The sequence below is a fragment of the Mytilus galloprovincialis genome, chromosome 2 (genome assembly GCF_965363235.1).
Source record: "Mytilus galloprovincialis chromosome 2, xbMytGall1.hap1.1, whole genome shotgun sequence".
Taxonomy (NCBI): Eukaryota; Metazoa; Mollusca; class Bivalvia; order Mytilida; family Mytilidae; genus Mytilus; species Mytilus galloprovincialis.
This window is the reverse complement of record NC_134839.1, coordinates 114,569,332-114,590,739: the sequence shown is the minus strand read 5'-3', so window position 1 is coordinate 114,590,739 and position 21,408 is coordinate 114,569,332. Positions and strand designations below refer to the sequence as shown.

At 32.5% G+C, this 21,408-nt stretch overlaps 1 protein-coding gene across 1 annotated transcript in view; it reads right to left on the bottom strand.

The window, feature by feature from the left end:
* LOC143065489 (tyrosine-protein phosphatase non-receptor type 4-like) overlaps positions 1 to 21,408 on the bottom strand; it is a 90,977-nt gene that overhangs the window by 7,693 nt on the left and 61,876 nt on the right. Inside the window, exons 15-21 of the mRNA XM_076239074.1 lie at positions 20,485 to 20,635; positions 5,909 to 5,998; positions 5,313 to 5,456; positions 4,738 to 4,807; positions 1,838 to 1,998; positions 872 to 962; positions 233 to 294 (exon numbers count right to left, since the gene is read on the bottom strand). Of these exons, the coding sequence (XP_076095189.1) occupies positions 233 to 294; positions 872 to 962; positions 1,838 to 1,998; positions 4,738 to 4,807; positions 5,313 to 5,456; positions 5,909 to 5,998; positions 20,485 to 20,635 (769 nt within the window). The remainder of the gene's footprint in view (positions 1 to 232; positions 295 to 871; positions 963 to 1,837; positions 1,999 to 4,737; positions 4,808 to 5,312; positions 5,457 to 5,908; positions 5,999 to 20,484; positions 20,636 to 21,408) is intronic.

Here is a 21,408-nt window from a genome sequence, read left to right as displayed (position 1 = left end):
GAACAAGAAAATACCAATTATAGCCTGGCTTGACCCAGACTCTTAACCTACTGTTATCTAAGAAAGCTTACTTCTAATCAAAAAGGTGGCTGAGACTCCATATGCAATAAACTTCTAAATGTGTTAATGACTACCATAGAGGAGAAAATTAAACTGCATATGGAATAAGATACAATAATTATGTAAACATAGAATTTCTGTACTAGATCATAAAACAATGATTGCTACTTACATTTACATAATTGGCATTAATATAATCCGTCAGTCCTCTTAATATGACTCTAGTTTGGTCATCTGCAAGGAAAACATCAAAATTAACAACATTCACTTTCTCATTATCAATTCAAAATGTTGCAATGTTTAAATTGTTGATCATTAGGCAGTCTTATTGACAAGATTTGAAAACAAGGGTCAAATTCTTAATTTTCATCAAACTTTAAGACCTGCAAATAAACTTACTCATTTTTATGTACCCTTAGATTGGTTATAACTTCAACTTTGTATGGCTTTATAATATTTTGAACTGAGCATCAGTGATCAGTCTTGTGTAGACGAAAAGCTCATATTGCATATTAAATTATAAGCCTGGTAACTTTGATTTATAACAACAGGTCTGGGATAGAGTCCGTGTTGAAAACTACTGAATGCAGTTTCATCAATAGAAAGAATATATTAATTCAAGCGAGTTTGTTTACCAGACTATTTGGTTTCCTTATTTTGTGAGTTGAGTTGATAAGAGAAGGAGTGTAGTGATACAAACTGCCATGTAAATATTTAGTTGATTTGATAGAAGGGGGGTAGTGTAGTGATATATAATGACATGTACAAATTAGGTCAGATGACAGGGAGAGAAGTATGTAAATAAACCTACATGGAGATATATCTCTGTATCTATTCTTGGCAATATTGGCATCTAGTCTGGCAGCATTCATTGTCATTCCAGGTTTCTTTCTGTATAATTGCTACAATACAAAATGAAATATTGTGAACTGTAATCTCTAATTTTCATTTTTAGATTTCTAAATGCAGCAATTAAAATTTAGACTTATATTATTATTTTTTTATGCCCCCACCTACAATAGTAGAGGGGCATTATGTTTTCTGGTCTGTGGGTCCATTGGTTCGTCCGTCCGTTCATCCCGCTTCAGGTTAAAGTTTTTGGTCGAGGTTGTTTTTGATGAAGTTGAAGTCTATCCACTTGAAACGTAGTACACAGGTTCCCTATGATATGATCTTTCTAATTTTAATGCCAAATTAAGAGTTTTTACCCCAATTTCAGTGTCCACTGAACATAGAAAATGATAGTGTGAGTGGGGCATCCCTGTACTTGGGACACATTCTTGTTTGGTTCTGTTTTTCATATATATTCTTTTCCAGCAGTATAAATGTGAAAAAAATTTAAAATTATAGAAGTTTAAAAGCTATACAACTAGAGGCAACAGTTGTTTACTAATGTTAAAATCTTATAAATCCATTTAGAGCAGGTAATGACATGAACATCAAAAGGAGGGGAACCAGTGTGTCAACAGGGTAAGCATCTCCAGCTATGCATGAATCACCAGACAAAAGACTAAAGGTAACAATTGGAATCCGATACAATCTATACGTTAACTTCTAAGACTGCTAAAACATGTAGCTAGTTAGCTGCACACACAAAATTTGTCATGTGACCTTAAATCTGTGTAATGTGGATTTCAATTGTTTTTCCTCACGACTCTGTTGCAGCAGTTCTTTTTGTGTGTATCATGAATATTATCCCCCCTTTTTTATATCTTATTTATACTAGTCACTCTTTTTTTTTGAAATGTTACAGATTTCTTCACAAATCTGAACTTACATCAAACTGTGCCAGTGCAGCTCCACTTTCTAAACTTTCTTGTAATAACATGAGTGAGTTTTCTAAAGCATTTGCTCCTGTTAAAGAACCGGTGATTTGATGAGAGTCAGGTATATATACTAGATCAGGGTCCTGGTCAGCTTGTTCCTCTCCAACATACACTGAAAACACAAAAAAAAGTATATAGTCACAGATATATTAAAGAGCAAGATATACCGCATCAGGGCTATCGTTGAGTTAAAATGCTTCACGGTTTTTATCAGCTAAGCATGCTTTCATTGGTGACCCAAGTTTACCACACAAAGTATATTTATGGTTCATTATTTGGCTTCTGGGTATTATTACATGGACATGCTTTCTTTTTTAGAGATTGTAAAATGAACAAATGTGAGGAGTTTCCACCAAAACTTTTTTCATTTCCAGTTAAGCTTAAGTTATCTAATGAGAGTGAAAACAGTACGTAAACCATATTCTTGGTCAATATGATCTAAGCCTGAGATACTGTTATATTTGGAATAATCCTACATAAAATACTCATGGCAATATTTTATCTATCAGAATGGATTAATGCTGTATCAATTTGTATCATAAGAAAGGCCTGAGCCAGCGATATAATTACAGGAGAATACTTCCTGTCTGCAGGTAAATTTACAGGTAGATAATTAGCTACATCAAATATTTAATCATACAAGTATCATGACCAGTGGGGTCACTGAGTGTAACTTATTTTGATGTAAACAAAGTAACACAGTACAGTATGATCAATGTAGTCTCATTTCCTGTTATGTCTCCATACCAAAGACCCAATAAAACCACATGGTTAAATTCCTTAGCCTTCAACAGGTAGTTAAATCAAGGTTAATTTGAAAAAAAGTACATGTAAACTAGTACATTCATTTCTTTTTATTTTATATTCCTGATTTATTGTTGAAAAAGAGTTAAATGATAATTTAAAGTATTTAAAAGACATTTTTATAAATTAACAGTTCTATCAAGCACATCAGATATTTTCTTTTTTTAAATACTGAGATCATTGTATGAATGGAATTATAACTTTTCTTAAAACCAAATAAAAGTTTATTGTTTATATGGTTTAATAGTTCTGAAATATCTCACTGTGTTCCCCTGATATGTTAACTATAAATTTTATCAATAAACCATCACATATCATTTCCAACATACCGGTACTAGCTAAGAAGAATAAGACAAGAACTGGGGGGGAATGTAGGTATCCAATTACTAAAATACATTACATTCAGTAAATTACTTGATTGGTGTTTAACACCACTTCAGGCACTATTTGCTATTTCATGGCTGTCACTTTTTATTGGTGGAGGAAGCCAGACTGTCTGGAAAGAACTAAGAAAACTGACAATCCTAGTTAATAAAGTTTGGAGTCGAATGCAGCTGCAACTCTGGGATAAGTACTCAATTCCTCAGATTACAGTTAATGAACTGATCTCTTCGGCCACACAGTTAAGTTAACAGGAATAAGAAATTAGTTTTCACTAAAAAATGATCACTGAAATACACATCCAGTTAACCTAGCACTGGTAATTAAATGATTGAGTATACTTACTGAAATATACAACAACCATTATAGCCACAATAATCCACATGCAGTGGCAATACCAGTACTTCTTTATAAACATAATTAATTATTAGGTCTGATCAGGATAGATCTGAAGTTCTACCGATTATTTTTGATCAGTCATAAATGTTATAACATATACTTCCACAATGGTGACAGAGAGATTAATTCCTTGTGATGCTCAGCTCATGGATCCAGCTGATGAAGCATCTTACACAGTGGTTACCTGTATACCCTGATGGTAACTTGTTGGTAACAGGATCAAACTCATAAAGTAATGACCAATCTATGACCATGTGGATTGTGATATTGTAATGATATCAAGAATGAAATTTAAAGTATCCATGTATCCACTAAATGGTGACCATCCTCTTGAATTGAGTGACAGACAGAACTATATCCACTATCAAATCAATTCCCTTAGAACAAATATAATATTGATCTGTGATCAGAAAATTGGATTTATTTCAATGTTATGTAATCCTTAAATCTAATATTTCATCTGCATTAAGTTAGCTATAACATGGCATCCAAATATAGAAACAAGCTCACTCTAATTTCTCAATATAATAAAATAAATATTTGATTTGTGATATTGAGTTGTACAACACCTTTACAACTAACCAGGATCAGTTATGTATACGTGTACATTATAATTTAATCAATTCATCGGTCAAAGTCAGTTGATAAATTGATACACATCAAAATATAAATATTTCTTTCTGGGTCAGAAATGAGAAGAGTAACTTTACCTATTCCTTTCTAGGATTTAAAAGTTAGCTAACCATAGCTGCATCGCTTACATCAATTTAACAAATATATACATGTAATGGCTCTTGAGGGATTTCAGTTTATAGCAAAATAATTTTAAATAACCTTAAGAATCATTTCAGCGTAGCTTTATATGTATAGAATAATGAAATTAGTTTTATCAAATAAAGTAAACCATAAAAAATCAATATCAGTTCATACTTGATGAAAACCTCTAACTTCTTTGAAAATTTAGTTTTAAGAGCTGGTTACTACATCTGTGAATGATGTGGTTCTTTCTTTCATGAAACTCATGACTATAAATGCTTCTAATTCTGTGTAAATATATTATTTTACCAGAAAGCTGGTACAAGTCATAGTGATTTTAGCTTATCAGATCATACTTACCCACTATCACTGTAGTAGTCCCTAGACAAAACTTTGAACAACCCAAAACACCTCACACAAATTTTATGACACACATAAGCCAAGACACAAGAAGAGGGGGGGAGATTATTCTCAAGTTTAACATATACATGTACTGTCATAGTAAACTTACCATTTGGGCGAACTATTAGCACTAATTCTCCTGAATGGGTTTCTCGGGAGGCTCGTATAAACATGACCACCTACAAAAAATTAACCAAAAGTGTAGGAGATATTGTTTTTACAGTAAATTAATATATACACTCAAATAACAGAAAGTCATTAATATTTATTAAAACCTATAAATATTGGATTACATATTTACAACAATATCTCTCTTCCAACTCAAATTTACAAAAATATGTTTTCTTGTTTTGAAAGGCCAATCCTATACTCAATCCTCTTCTGCTGTTTTTTAGTCAGCACATTAGCATGAAGTGGAAGAACTGAATTCCAAACGTTCAACATCACAAGAGGAAAGAACAACAAAACACAGAGGATTATATTTAACAGCATCGTTTGAAAAATATTGCCCAATGGTATGATATTTTTGGTCTATGTTGTAAAACATTTTGTCTAATGAAATAAGACTTATTAGTAACCTAAGTATTAAGGGTAGTACATGAAATAAGACTTACAAGTAACCTAAGTATTATGTAATAACAAGGTATAAGTCATGGTAATCATTTTCCTGGTTAATTGTAGTACCTGTTCATGTGTATGTTGTGAAACATCTCTTCCATTTATATATAAAACTTGGTCTCCCTCGTTTAACCGAGGGATGGCTAAATCAGCAGGTGTATTTGGTGCTACCCTGGATACAATGATTGGCATCCCCTGATCTGCCCCACCCTAAAACACAAAATATTAATCAATATATCTGTCTATATTATTAATTCCAGCTTTATTTATTAAACTTATTTCTTCACTTACTTTCATTATGTACAAAGAAATTGAATATTAACCTCTCCTGCAAATGACATTAATAAAGTATTAATTCATAAAATTGCCTTCCTTCATTTCTTTTTTATATAAATAAGGATGTTTGTTTTCTCGTTTGAATTGTTTTACATTGTCATATCTAGGCCTTTTATAGCTGACTATGTAGTATGGGCTTTGCTCATTGTTGAAGGCTATATGTTGACCTATAGTTGTTAATGTCTGTGTCGTTTAGTTTCTTGTGGACAGTTGTCTCATTGGCAATCATACCACATCTTCTTTTTTATATTGACAATGAAGCCAAAAATTCAAGGAATTTTTAAAGTAGCTTTAACCCCTAAATTGACCTTGGCATTGAAACTGACCTTGACATTGAAACCGAACCTGCCCTGTTCATCTGGGATCATCCTGATGGTAACCAGACCATGTCCTTCAGGGTAACCGTTGCTGTTGTGCTAAAAACAAAAATACAGAGATGTAATCTTAGGACAAATAATCAGTAAGGTAAATTAAAGCGAAAACATATCTCAATTCTTAATACATATTACATATAAATACAGAACTATTTGGATAATATCAAAAAGATGTTTTAAATTGATTTTAGCCAAGCCAATTTATCTGCAATGCCCTTATATATTTCAATGTTATCAATGCTCTAAAAAATACAAAGATGTATTGGTATATAAATACATGAAAAGTACCAATTTTCTATGAGTTCCATCACAGAGTGTGATATGTTTCCTATAAAAGGCAGATAAGGAAACCCTTATACCCACCTATTCACATATTAAGCCCCTCATAGGAGATTGATTTCACTTACCAATCTAGTATAGCTTTCATTTGTCCAGTTTGTCACAAGACAGATCAACATTTTTATGGAGGAACTCTATTACAACTACTTATACTACTGTTTTTCATTAAATGTTTAATGAAAATGAAATGCACCCTGGGTTTTCTATATTTTGACGTCAACATTTTTACAATTCATAGGAATGTTTATATAAAGATGTAAGGTAGTATGTGTTTTCCCTCCTATTTAATTCCTTGAAGCTAGTAACACGTGTATACAAATATCTACCTGGAATTATGTTATCACGATGTTATCTCATTTCATGATGTTAATCTATCCTTTTTCTGATCATTAATGCGGAAAAAATGTATACTTATAAATACACCAAAACCTACGATTTTTTGTTATTCGAGTCAATGAATTGAAATTCTGTTTTCTAAAAGTTTTCAACTCTCAAGTATTTAAATATGCTGATGTGTTAGATTTTAAGACAAACCAATTAAATTAAAAAATAAAATAAAATAAACCAGATTTTATTATAGGGGTAATTTTTTTTTACAGAAAACAAATCTACATTAATACAAAACAGTGGACACACAGAAATGTCTTGCCTTCATTGTTGATTATGATATCAAAACTAATATGCATTTATCAACCTTTGAACAATGTCTAGACTCTATACCAAGGTCAATCTACATGTATTGGCATCACATAACATAGCAGAGATAAATGAGGTCAAGCTTTATAGAAACACCTTTTAGACAAGACTGACAATGATGCTATAGTTGACCTATTGTGAAAAACCTACTTTATCACTAAAACATGTAAACGCTTCACATTGACCTTGATAAGTCACTAAACCATTAAAATGAGGTCAAATACAACTGACAGCCATCATGACTTCAGACCATAGGCATATACTAAGTGTGGAATGTCTATTTCCTGGTTTGTTTTTCCTTTTGAAATTTTCAGCTTTATATAAAAATCCTCATCTTCCAGGTCAAGTAATTCCCATACAAAAATAAATATATGTGTAATCCAAAATTTGTACTTTTTAGTAAGTTCACATGAAGCTTATACTTCTTGAAATGTGAAGTGTAAAATTACTCATGTATTTAAAAAGTCAAACCTGTTTAAAGATCAGGGAATATAACACACAGGTGCACAGGACATGCAAGAAAACTTACAAAAAATTGTCAACTTAGTTAAGGTGGCTTCTGTTTGGTTTAATTGAAACATTAATTTTTCTCTTCAAAAAACAAGTTTAAAAAGGTACTACATTAGTACAATACATTATGAGAATATTCGTTTGATGGCATACACTATTAAAATACCTGTATGAATTAATTAGTTTTATTTTAACCACTCAAATAAAGTGGGAGTTATGATATTTGGTGGCAGTTACTTGATATATATCATTAGAAGGAAGTCTGTAAGTTTGACATTAACTTAAACTTTTATTTTTAAATTCAATACTGAAACTTTACACTGAAACAGGATTTACTGAAACTTGAACAACTGAATCATTTAAATAAATATCCTGGTGATTATATTAAATTCAAATATTTTTAAAATTTTTATTTTATTTTTAAACATGTTGGTATTCTAATTACAATAGCTGTCACATTAGAATTTCTCTTTCATGAGGAAGTTAATATAATGCCTCTTTACAAATTCTCCATATAAAGTTTGATCTAAGTCGTAAGCAAATAACAAATTACCCCCACTGACTCAGTAAATTTATGTAAATGCAAACATCATGTCACATTCCTAATGTATCTATTATATGTTAACAGACATATTTTTTACGTGCCAGGTTAAAGATCATAACAAAATAAATTCATTTCTTTTCATTTAATTGTGTACACAGTTTTCAATAGGTTGATATGCTATAAAATATTCCGATCTCCTATCTAAAATTAAAATTTACATAATAAATACGGGACTACTGAAATATTGCAGGTATTTCGAGTGATACAGATAATTTTAAAGCAGTAAAATAGGCTTAGTAAACAACCATATATAGGGAGATAAATTATAAACCGACAAGTACATTTTACACCTATATATAACTTAATTTTGACAAAACATATTACCACTATAGACATGTCCCTAACTTTATATAATAAATAACTTCAAGGCACATGAAGGCACATTACAAAATTATTAATATGCAGGTCCAACTGAACATTAGTAAATTGTTAAGTGAAAGGTTAAATACCTTTTTCATATTTATCATTGTATTGGGGTCTCAACTTTCTGATGCATCAAGCAGCACTATTTGTCATTTATAACATTGTTAAAACAGACAGTATGACAGCTGTTATTTCTTTTCATTTAGTTGATGTTACACTAGTTAATAGAACAATCTCCAAAGAACCAGAAAAAAAGAAGTGCAGGACCCTTTCTTACCATGTCAGCTTTAATTTGGACTAATCCAAACATAGCAGAAGAACCAGAAATATACAGCAACAAGGACCCAATTTTACTGTGCTTTAATTTGGACTAATCCATACACAGAAAACTATGAAATATAAGGCATAAAAGACCTCAGTTTTAATGAGGACTTATCCAAACACAGTATAAAAGAAACATTCCAGGGGCCAATTGTAATGACTTTAAGATTGTCATTATAAAAAGCCAGAAAAAAAGGTAACATAGACCCAAGCTTACCGTATCAGCCTTAATTTGTACTAATCCAAACACAGTAGAAGAACCAATCTGACACTGCCGTAAGACTAGTTTGTTACCAAATTCTACGGACTGCTCTTCATTGGACTTTTTATCTATCCCTTTCCTTGAAACAGTTTTCACAGTTTCATTGTTTCTTCTCTCTTTAACAATATTTTCCCTATCATTTAGACTCAACTTTCCCTTCACAATAGTTTTTACAGCAAGATCAGAAGTTTGAATTCCTTTGGTATTTTTTATTGGCTGATGATTTGTCAAAGAAAAGTTTGACTTCACAATTTGAGATGACTTTGTAGAAAAATTGTGAGTATTTTGACTCTTTCTGTCAATTGATATGGCACTTTCTAGTTTTACATCGTTTGAAGCTTTACAATATTTAATATTTTGAAGCTTTTTGTCTGTATATTTGGCACTTTCTGGTATAATATCCTTAGAGGCATTATCTTTGGAAGTTAGTCTTTGTTTGTATGTGGATTTTGGTATTATAACTTTAGAGGTTATCAGATCTTTGGTATCGTGTCTTTGTTTGTCTGTAGAATGTCCTGTTAAATCCTTAGTTACACCAGCAGAAGTTTGAGATCGTTTAGAATTTCCTGTTAAATCATTAGTTACACAAGAAGTTTGAGATCGTTTAGAATTTCCTGTTAAATCATTAGTTACACCAGAAGTTTGAGATCGTTTAGAATTTTCTTTGTCTTCAGCCACACTTCTAGACCTACTCCTACTACGACTTCTTTCCAGCTTCTCATTTGGTGTGGTTTTCAACTCACTTACTTTACTGGGTGAGATTATAAAAGATTTGGTCCTGCGACATAATTTATGATATATTTTTTCAGAATCTGTGATATTAGACCCACGTGAAATCCTACCCTGAATAACGTCATCTAAGTTGGCCGTGGACTGAAGAAGTGCATCATCATCTTTGGATCGTTTAGCAGACGTGTCTAAAACAATGGCCTTTATTCTGTCCTCAAGTGACTCAGGTGAATCATCCTCCAAGAATATTGGCATAGACTTACACACATCCTTTCTCCGGGATATTCTCTTGTTACGTTTAATCCGTGCAATGTCTCGTTCACTCAAAGGTTTATTTTCTTTGGGTCTAACAATCTTTCCCATTTCATTTTGAGACGGACTAGAAGTAGCGCACATGTCATCTGACAAAGAAGGATCATGGGAATTAGCCCTAAGACGGAATCTGACACTTTTCATTTCATCTTGGTCTAGATAGGATACAGTCTCCCGCCTTATCTGAGAAGATATATCATGACACATGAGAGACGAGTCTTTTGTCGCACTACACACCATATTACATCTCCGAATAAATTAATATGAATAAATTCCAACTTAATTGTCAACTGTCGAACAAAACATAACACAGAAGGATGGGTAATATAAAATTCCGTTCACGACATACACACACTGAATTTACATAGTGTTTAAATACCAAAAAACTTCACTCACACTTTATACAACATTTCTACCTGTTAAACGTTTATCATCCTGCACTAGTGAATCACTATTAAATTCTCAGCCAATATTTATTTTCCGATCCTTGATAGCAAAACTTAAGATTGATACTAAAAACCACTGGTATTTTATTTTGGCTCGTATTACTAGATATCTTTTCAATGATGTAACAGTCCTGCTGATAATGCAGACTAGTGTACAGATCTAATCGCTATTTCTTTTCATTCAATTCCTTTTTTGTTCAAATTTAAATGTCTATAGGCTGAGAGCAAACTCACTTTATTAAGTGATATTTGAAAATTCTATTCACCAGCTTTTTTATTCAATACATAATGTAAATACTTGAAAAAAAAAGTTTTATATCCTTCAACATTGTTGAATATAAATCTTTAAATACCTGTAATATCATAAAATTTGAATATGCCTACAGACAAAATCTTAATCAAATGTTGGATTTTTACTTTTTTTAAATCTACTTGAACAGTGTCTGCATTACATTGCAAGATGTTTATTCTGAAAAAAATCCTTTGAAAAGACTTCCAACAGTGGAAATAGATTATAGTTTTAAAAGATCATAAAATCTGGGTTGTTATCTAAATTTATCTGGTCATCTGAGGTCAACAATGTTAAAGGTTCATTTCAGGTAAATTAATCTCCAGTCTCCCCAGGTTTTTATAATCCTCTTAATCTGTTATTTTCAGTCTCCACAGGTTAGTAATAATCCTCAATCTTAATCTGTTATCTCAAACATCCATACTGTTACACCACATCATAACATGTAGGAAATACAAGTCTGAGTGTACTATATGGAATTTATATAATGTACTAATAAACACATCCAATAATAAATTATACTGCACACATATGGTCATTCCTGGCATCAGTTATCCCTGTCAGTAACCTACTTTCTAATACATGTAGTGGATCAGTCAGTACTACTATACATTCCCAACATTTAACCTGTATATCACCAAACCCACACTCCAGGTGGCCCAAGTCAACCCAGTACATATAATATTCTGTAGGACACAGGGTAGAAATTCTTTCTCCAGTCAGTAGTTGCTGGAACAACTTTATCATGAAGTTTGTTTCCTGACAATAGCTATCATGATCTTTGTCTCCTGACGATATCTAGTTTGAGGAGACGATAGTTCGTTTGGATTCCAGATGTTCATCTGCTATAACTTGATATCATTTGTCAACGATATATTTGTACATGTTGCAGGTTATGATTCTGTCACAATAGCCAAATAAAACATAAAATGTGTATCCCTGAAGCTGGGAATGATTAGTTGTAATGCTGATCACTTTTCCACTTCAGGTAAACAATGCAGTAATTAATACTTATTCCCCTTAAAGGCAGGAAATCTGTTACAAGGATCAGGAAAACTGCATCATCCAAAATTGTGGTAAAATGCAGGCCTGGCAGCCTTGATTGTACTCTGTGATGTCAGTACTTAAGAATTAAAGCCCAATGCAGCCTTGATAGTACTCCGTGATGTCAGCACATTAGAATTGAATCCTAGCAGCCTTGATCATACTCCGTCAGGTCAATACTTAGAATTGAGTGTATATTGTGGGCTATCAGTACTATCCTATATCTTACACATCAAACCATGTTATAACTCCCAATTAACCCTGAAAGTGATTACCATTCAACCTCTGATTACACTTCACCAGGTGTATTTCCTTTCATCTATTTTTTACCTGTTCATCATTTCCTTCTCAGATATTTACAAAGATAATCACTTCTTTCAATGATGAAATTCATTTCATGTATTTCAGGTTAATAACAGCATTTTAATATTTTTCTCAAATTTGTATAAAATCATATGAAATCAATACAAATTGACAATCTTATACAACATCTGCCCTTTATGTCCATATAGATCACTCAGAACAGTTTCTCTCAGAGAGATGCTCACCATTTTGTCAGCCCATCTGTTACTTTTAATCAAGGACTGAAGATGGTGCCACTGACTTGTTTGTTAGAATCAGCAGTTTTTTTTAACCAGCATCTCTTATTTTTTTAATTTCTCTTAGTTTTAAAATAAAACTATCATAATAACATCTGTTCGGCAGTTAAGCAATTTTATAATATTTGTACAGTTAAATATACATATAAAAATCAACATTTATAAATTCCAATAAATTCCCCCGCCAAAAGTTCCAGCTGTTACAAAGAAAAATATGCATCAAAAAATAAAATGTGGACTTCACTCCTCCCCAACTTCTTAAGATTGTACATATAAAAGAGACCAATATGTTACCAAGTTTTAGGACCATACTATTCACTTGCATCAGAATTCCATATAAAACTAACAGTAAAACTGGTATAAAGTTTTTTTAATGGATCAATTTTCCAACTAAATGATCATTGGGATATGTTTATAGAATAGTCAATATGGATGATGGTCATTTTACCTTAGTCACAAAAATTGTCAATTAAGTCCGATGACTCTATCACCAATGTCCTCAATTTAATGGCCAATATCGATTAAATAAAAAACTTAACCTTAAATCAATGTTACAAACCCAGTAATTACCATGAAATCATTCCGAAAATGGTCAAATTTCCTCATCTTATCGCCTTACTAAATTGATCTTTATAACCTTTTAATCAGAACCATTCACAGAATTGATCAGAAATTGTAGCCCCCCCCCCTTAAGTGATTATGGGTCATAATTATAACTATCAAACAAACTGTAGATAATGATTGAGATGGATTTTGTCAACTCAATTTTAACAACATCAATCATTATTTTATAAGTTCACAAAACTTTAGCTACTAAAGTACATCTTTTTTAACAAGAGTTCATTGTGAAATCTTTACAAAGTTTGTTGCTGTAACTTTTCTGTGATATAATACTTGACTTATCTGAGTCTTTCTTGTGATAGCTTGATTCATTGGGTCTTTTCTGTGATGATGTTTCTCTTTGTAGCTTTATTTGGATAGCTTCACTTTATTTGGTAAAATTGTCATAACTTATTTCCATTTGTTTTTTTTCTGTGATAGCTTTTCTTTTAGCTTTATCTGAGATAGCTAGTTTCCCTTTGCCTTTACTGTGACAGCTTTCCAGTTAGCTTTGTCTGAGATAGCTTTGTTTACATTTTGGTTTATATGTGATAGCTTTCCTTTTAGTTTTATCTGTGAAAGCTTATTTCCATTTGTTTTTTTTTCTGTGATAGCTTTCCTTTTAGCTCTATCTGATATAGCTTATTTCCATTTGGCTTTTCTGTGATAGCTTTCCTTTTAGCTTCATCTGTGATAGCTTGTTTCCTGTTGGTTTTTCTGTGACTGCTTGATTCCCTGTGACTTTATTGTTTGATTGACTTTCTTTGGGAAATTTGAGACAACTTGTATTTCAGTGGCATTTCTGTCATAACTTGACTACATGAGACTTCATTGTGATCGCCTATGATTTCTTGCAGCTTTATTTGGATAGCTTTGCTTTTTTTGGTAAAATTATGATAGCTTATTTCCATTTGTTTTTTTTCTGTGATAGCTTTCCATTTAGCTTTATCTGAGATAGCTTTGTTTCCCTTTTGGTTTTTATGTGATAGCTTTCCTTTTAGCTTTATCTGTGAAAGCTTATTTCCATTTGTTTTTTTCTGTGATAGCTTTTCTTTTAGCTTTATCCATGATAGCTTGTTTCCCTTTGCCTTTTCTGTGAAAGCTTTCCTTTGAGCTTTATCTGAGATAGCTTTGTTTCCCTTTTGGTTTTTATGTGATTCAATCTTTTAGGAATTCATGCATGACAAGTAGGTGTGACTTAGGTTTCGTGGTGATAGCTGAACTTCATGTGATTGTTCCACTTTCTTCAGCATAATTACTCATTCCATTGGTTGATAAAAGCATAGTGTTTGATTTCGTAAGGTTAAATGTCAGGTATATAATGTAGCAGTTGTTATTCAAATAGTACGTTTCTATCTACCCGGTATTTATGTTGGAGTTTGTTTTGTTGCACTAAATCAGTGTTTCTGTTGTTCTGTTGTTTTCCTCTTATAGTTGATGTGTTTCCCTCAGTTTTACTTTGCTACCCATATTTATTTTCTCTCTATTGATTTATGACTTTTGAACAGTGGTAATCATACTACTGTTGCCTTAGTTTATGTACTTCCCCCTTTTTCAGTTTACCTTGAAATTTGGTAATTTGTTAGGATACTTATTTTCTTCAGTACGATGGATGTACTATTCTTTGCCTAATCATAGCAGCTTGACTTTTAAAGCATGACTCCTAAGGACTTTTGCTTCATATCTTTATAGCATAGTTTATCTCCCTCTTGTGACTATACTTTGGCAGCCTGACACTATGATATACTTTAGACGCCCATTAGGAATAACTTAATTTATGTGGAACATGCATTCAAATATGGAAATATTCATGTATAAGTCATGTTAACCTTATAAAGGTGTAAAAAGTACAGTAGAGAATGTTAATATCCTTGGATTTTCTATGGTTTAACATCTATTTTACTCATCATTAAGTTTGGGAGAGAATGTTAATATCCCTGGATTATTTGGGGTTTAACATCCATTTTATTTATCATTAAGTTTATATGATGATACAGATCACCATGTTTATATCCCATGATTTGACTGTTTGGTTGCAGTATAAAACCATATAAGGTGTTGTAAATAAAGATATTAAATCATGCTACTAGTCAACGAGAAACAATGTCCTATATGTGGTTTATATAGATTAATTATGACAAAATATAAGTTAGGAGAAATTTGTAGTATAAGATAATTCATGGTTGGTACTGTATTGAAAGAATGTTGTTTGTTTCAATGGAGTAACAATGGCCAAGAGCTTTTACTTTTATATTCTGCTGTAGGTGAAAAGTGACACACTTTTCAAATCAGAGTTAGTTTGCTTGTAAATACTGTTGACACAGAGATATGTCTTGCCTGTATGCTGTTTTTGATAGTATAATCAAAATTAAATTAAAATTTCTACAAAAATATTGCATGTAAACTAAGCAAAAGTTTAAAAACAGTTGAATGACTGAGGCTGAAGGGCATATCATCTCTATGGAAAGGAGAAATGCCTATGCAGCCTATGCTTAAACTATTGCAAACAAAACTAACCTAATCGTTAACTTTAACTTCAAAACTATGCAAAAGTTTTAAACACAATAAACCATGATTTCAGACAGGGCCAAATAATTTCCATGGAAACAATTTGTGCTAATGCTAATACAACTGCATACCAAATATTATTGACTGACTATAACTGGTACCCTTTAAAGTAACCAATTTACAGACTTTTGAAAATAAAACTCATTATATTTTTGAAATGGCATGTTCAGCAAAAAAGATTTTGAAAGTTATGGTCTTGTGTGATACTAAATAGTAGGCTGTATAAATACAGTATTCAGTTTTCAAGCCTCCAAGTCAATAAATTATTCAAAACAGAACTTTATATGTAAATTTAAGTGCATTGATACTTTTTTGGCATTTTAAATTAAAATATTTCCTGTTTGATGGATAGCTAACATGCATGGTGAATTACCGTTTTTATTCTCAATATGATCTATAGCATAAATTAGTAATGAAGACTTTTTTGAAAAAATAACCCCAAAAAATCACATTTAAATTCCTGCATAATTAACCCATTTTGATGTCTATAATTTGAAGCAATTAGTCATTCTGAACTGCACTTAACATCATAATATTTCTTAAATCATGAACCATTTAACTACTTTCTATGAAACTTTAAACAGGTTGAATTTCAAAGTACATTACCTGTAATGTGCAATATTATCAGAGAATTTTTATCAACAGGGGAACAATTGTTGTTGTTAACTCAAACAAACATACAATATACCCAGCATTAAAAGTAACCAAGAAAATGACCTTGAACTTTGACAGGCAAGTTCACACTGAAGAGTCTGATGCCCCAGACCAGTAAAATTTTATTGGGACTAGCAAGTTTTGGTAAAAACTTTGTTTAGACTTATAATACAAATGTTAAAGTATTGGTCTTGGAAATAATTGTTGGAAAAGATTTTGGTGCAGTCTGCTTTTCTGGTAAATGATTCTTGCATTTCAGCAAAGAGCAAATACAAATATTGTAGAATCAAATACAGAACCAGCAGGGGATTGAACCCATGACTTCCAGAATTAAATACAGAACCAGCAGGGGATTGAACCTATGACTTCCAAAATTAAATACAGAACCAGCAGGGGATTGAACCCATGACTTCCAGAATTAAATACAGAACCAGCAGGGGATTGAACCCATGACTTCCAGAATTAAATACAGAACCAGCAGGGGATTGAACCCATGACTTCCAGAATTAAATACAGAACCAGCAGGGGATTGAACCTATGACTTCCAGAATTAAATACAGAACCAGCAGGGGATTGAACCTATGACTTCCAGAATTAAATACAGAACCAGCAGGGGATTGAACCCATGACTTCCAGAATTAAATACAGAACCAGCAGGGGATTGAACCCATGACTTCCAGAATTAAAAGACTACAAGCTAACCCAATTAATGCAGTTGTTATATTAAGCTCCCTATCGATCACTACATTAACTGGAAAGGTGGAGAGAATCAGAGACGGTAAGGGCTTGAATTATTCGAGTTAACTACAAGCAGGGAATTGAACCCATGACTTCCAGCAAGCTTAAGGTAAAAATACAGAAGCTCTTAAAGCAAAGAGATAAATAACTTAAACAAAGAAAAAAGCAAGACATCTAAGTCATTATTCTGGAAATAAAGTTCTCGAAAGGGAGATTGGAGTTGCTCAAAAGAGAAGATAGGAATATTGCAACCATGAAAAAAAAAACTTCAGTAATTCTGTCAAGATTTATTCTTTCTGACTTTATACACACACATATATATAAATAACACAAACAAAAGGTCTACCAACATATACTGTTGGGGAGATAGAATTTAGCAGAAATTACTTGGCTTTTAGCAGAGGTCTACCAGACTTGTATAATTCTATATAAATGATGTACATTATTTTTGTTTACTGGCCCCATTAATTATTTCATTTATGAATTGAGGATATAATCTTGTTGACAGATCAGATAATAAAAATACACATTTGTAATTGGTTTGTCTAGACCAGGTGGAGGTCAAATTCTTACACATTTATAACATGAATGTAGGCCACAAACAATTAACTGTCACTGCTTTTCATCAAGTTCTTTTTCTTCTTTAAAGTGATTAAAGCTTTGATAACTGCCTACCATTCAAGAACTATTTTAAGTTCATTTCTGGTTATTCTAAATAGTTGGCTTGCTGACTGAATGAGAAATCAGAGGAGGGAGTATTACGGAAATTAGTTTAACTAGAGGCTCTAAAGAGCCGTGTCGCTCACCTTGGTCTATGTGAATATTAAACAATGGACACAGATGGATTCATGACAAAATTGTGTTTTGGTGATGGTGGATCTTACTTTACTAAACATTCTTGCTGCTTACAATTATCTCTATCTATAACAGTACTTTCTGTGGAAAATGTTATTGAAAATCTTCAAATTTTAAGAAAATTGTTAAAAATTGACTATGAAGGGCAATGACTCCTTAGGGGGTCAATTGACTATTTTGGTCATAGTGACTTATTTTTAGTTCTTACTTTGCTGTACATTATTGCTGTTTACAGTTTATCTCTATCTATAATAATATTCAAGATAACAAAAAAAACAGCAAAATTTCCTCAAAATTACCAATTCAGGGGCAGCAACCTAACAACCGATTATCCGATTCATCTGAAAATTCCAGGGCAGATAGATCGTGACCTGATCAACAATTTTACTTCGTGTCAGATTTGCTCTTAATGCTTTGGTTTTTGAGTTATAAGCCAAAAACTGCATTTTACCCCCATGTTCTATTTTTAGCTATGGCGGCCATCTTGGTTTGTTGGCCGAGTTACCGGACACATTTTTTTAACTAGATACCCCAATTATGGCTAAGTTTGGAATAATTTGGCCCAGTAGTTTCAGAGGAGAAGATTTTTCTAAAAGATTACTAAGATTTACGAAAAATGGTTAAAAATTGACTATAAAGGGCAATAAAAGTGGTCAACTGACCATTTTGGTCATCGTGACTTATTTGTAGATCTTACTTTGCTGAACATTATTGCTGTTTACAGTTTATCTCTATCTATAATAATATTCATGATAATAACCAAAAACAGCAAAATTTCCTTAAAATTACCATTTCAGAGGCAGTAACCCAACAACGGAATGTCCGATTCATCTGAAAATTTCAGGGCAGATAGATCTTGACCTGATGAACAATTTTACCCCATGTCAGATTTGCTCTTAATGCTTTGGTTTTTGAGTTATAAGCCAAAAACTGCATTTTACCCCTATGTTCTATTTTTAGCCATGGTGGCCATCTTGGTTGGTTGGCCGGGTCACGCCACACATTTTTTAAACTAGATACCCCAATGATGATTGTGGCCAAGTTTGGATTAATTTGACCCAATAGTTTTAGAGGAGAAGATTTTTGTAAAAGATAACTAAGATTTACGAAAAATGGTTAAAAATGGACTAAAAAGGGCAATAACTCCTAAAGGGGTCAACTGACCATTGCAGTCACATTGACTTATTTGTAAATCTTACTTTGCTGAACATTATTGCTGTTTACAGTTTATCTCTATCTATAATAATATTCAAGATAATAACCAAAAACAGCAAAATTTTCTTAAAATTATCAATTCAGGGGCAGCAACCCAACAACGGGTTGTCCGATTCATCTGAAAATTTCAGGGCAGATAGATCTTGACCTGATAAACAATTTTACCTCATGTCAGATTTGCTCTTAATGCTTTGGTTTTTGAGTTATAAGCCAAAAACTGCATTTTACCCCTATGTTCTATTTTTAGCCATGGCGGCCATCTTGGTTGGTTGGCCGGGTCACGCCACACATTTTTTAAACTAGATACCCCAATGATGATTGTGGCCAAGTTTGGTTTAATTTGGCCCAGTAGTTTCAGAGGAGAAGATTTTTGTAAAAGTTAACGACGACGGACGACGACGACGGACGATGGACGACGCCGGACGACGCCGGACGCCGGACGCAAAGTGATGGGAAAAGCTCACTTGGCCCTTCGGGCCAGGTGAGCTAAAAAGGGAAAATCCTAAATAAATCAATGGAAACAAATTAATATTCACTGTGTCTCTATTTTATAGTAATTATACTATTTTGAAGGGTGGTTATTCACTTGTTTTTTTATATCATATTTTTTTCAGTGTTCCTATTTCCTCAACTTTCAACATGTTCAAAGTACTATGAAAATATGTAAACATTATAACCTTTTTACAATAATTTAATACATAAAATTTACTCAGGAATAGTTCCAACTAGCTGTCTGCAAATTATACAGATTGCCATGTGTAATTTCTTTTGGTTATTTTTAAATGTATCCACCCACATTCTTGTTAGTTGTGGATCAATATTTCAATAACTGTTTGTCAATTCTTTAATTCTATTTAAACTAGAGTTATCTCCCTTTTTACAGTATTTTGAGGTTGTAACAATCTCTTATTAAAGTCTAAGGTAATGGGAATTTATGATGGCATTCATTAACTAGAACATTTTCTATGAGACAGGTATTATTTCTTTTCTTCCTGTTATATTTTAATTGGGAAATCTTTGAGAGAACCCAGTGTTTTTTCTCTTATATTATACCGTGGAGACCAATGTAAATAAGGTAAATTTGCTGTCAAAGAGTGAATACAACATGTTGATTAACTTCAATCAACCCATTCATTGAATAATAATCTGTTTTCAGTGTAGTTTAATATTTCATATCAAAGTATCTGATACCAGTTTGTCACTTTTATGTTAAGATGACTTTAATTTAGACATGTCTAGTTATCTTTGTTAAGTGTCTCTGACTGGGAAACCTAGATTTAACCATCTCATATCTATCTAGGTAATGGCTAAATTTTTCTACCTACCCACAGGTGTACTCAACAATAATCACAAGTGTACTCAGTGTTATAATAAATGTACTCACCACGTAATCATTGTACGTAGGAAGATCGTTTTCTGTATGGTTCGGCACATCTTTGGTTGCGGAACCGTTGGCTGGGAAGATGACTTTCTTTGTGGGTATGGGTTGTGGATATGTATCTTTGGTTGCATTATGTGAGAGGAATCCACCATCACTGCAAATCAAAATAACAATTGCATGAAAGGTGCATAATAGATTGAAAGGGTCTGTTTAGGACATCCATAATGAAAGGTGCATAATAGATTGAAAGGGTCTGTTTAGGACATCCATAGAGAGAAACATGATTTACAATACAGAATGTATTACAATGCTTCAAATAAACAACATATTCTAATTTTCAATTACACTCATGCTTTCTACACCCCAGTCCCAAAGTATCCCAATCCTAAATCCCCAAAGGGATCCAAATCCTGAAGAGAAATTACTGGTACACAAGACTGCAAACATCTATAGGGTAAGTAAGAACTGAATTTGTTTCACACAGAGGGATTAGGATCCATATTTTACTTTCTCAACATTTGTGTTGTCATGTAATTGTAACTCAGAATTCAGATTTCCCCACCCCCACCCCCACCCTCATTTCAGTTCGGGATCCCAAGTGTGTTCCAGATATCAACAGAGTAGCAGTATCTTTACCCAAAAATGAGAGAGATTGTCTCACCTGTCGTCATGCTTCCTGTCGCATTTAAAATATCCAAGTAACTTAATAAACGGACAACATGGCAAGGAAAATATCTCGGCTAAAAAACTTGCCATGTTGACCTTTCTGAACTACTTAGTACACGGTAATTAGTAACTAAAGTCACAGTAAAAGATCGGAAGCTTTTGGAATAAACAAATATTTCATCTTGAATTTTAAAATATAACTCCTTCACATAATATCAAAACAAGTGATATTTGAACAATCAATTCTTATGATCTTTGTAA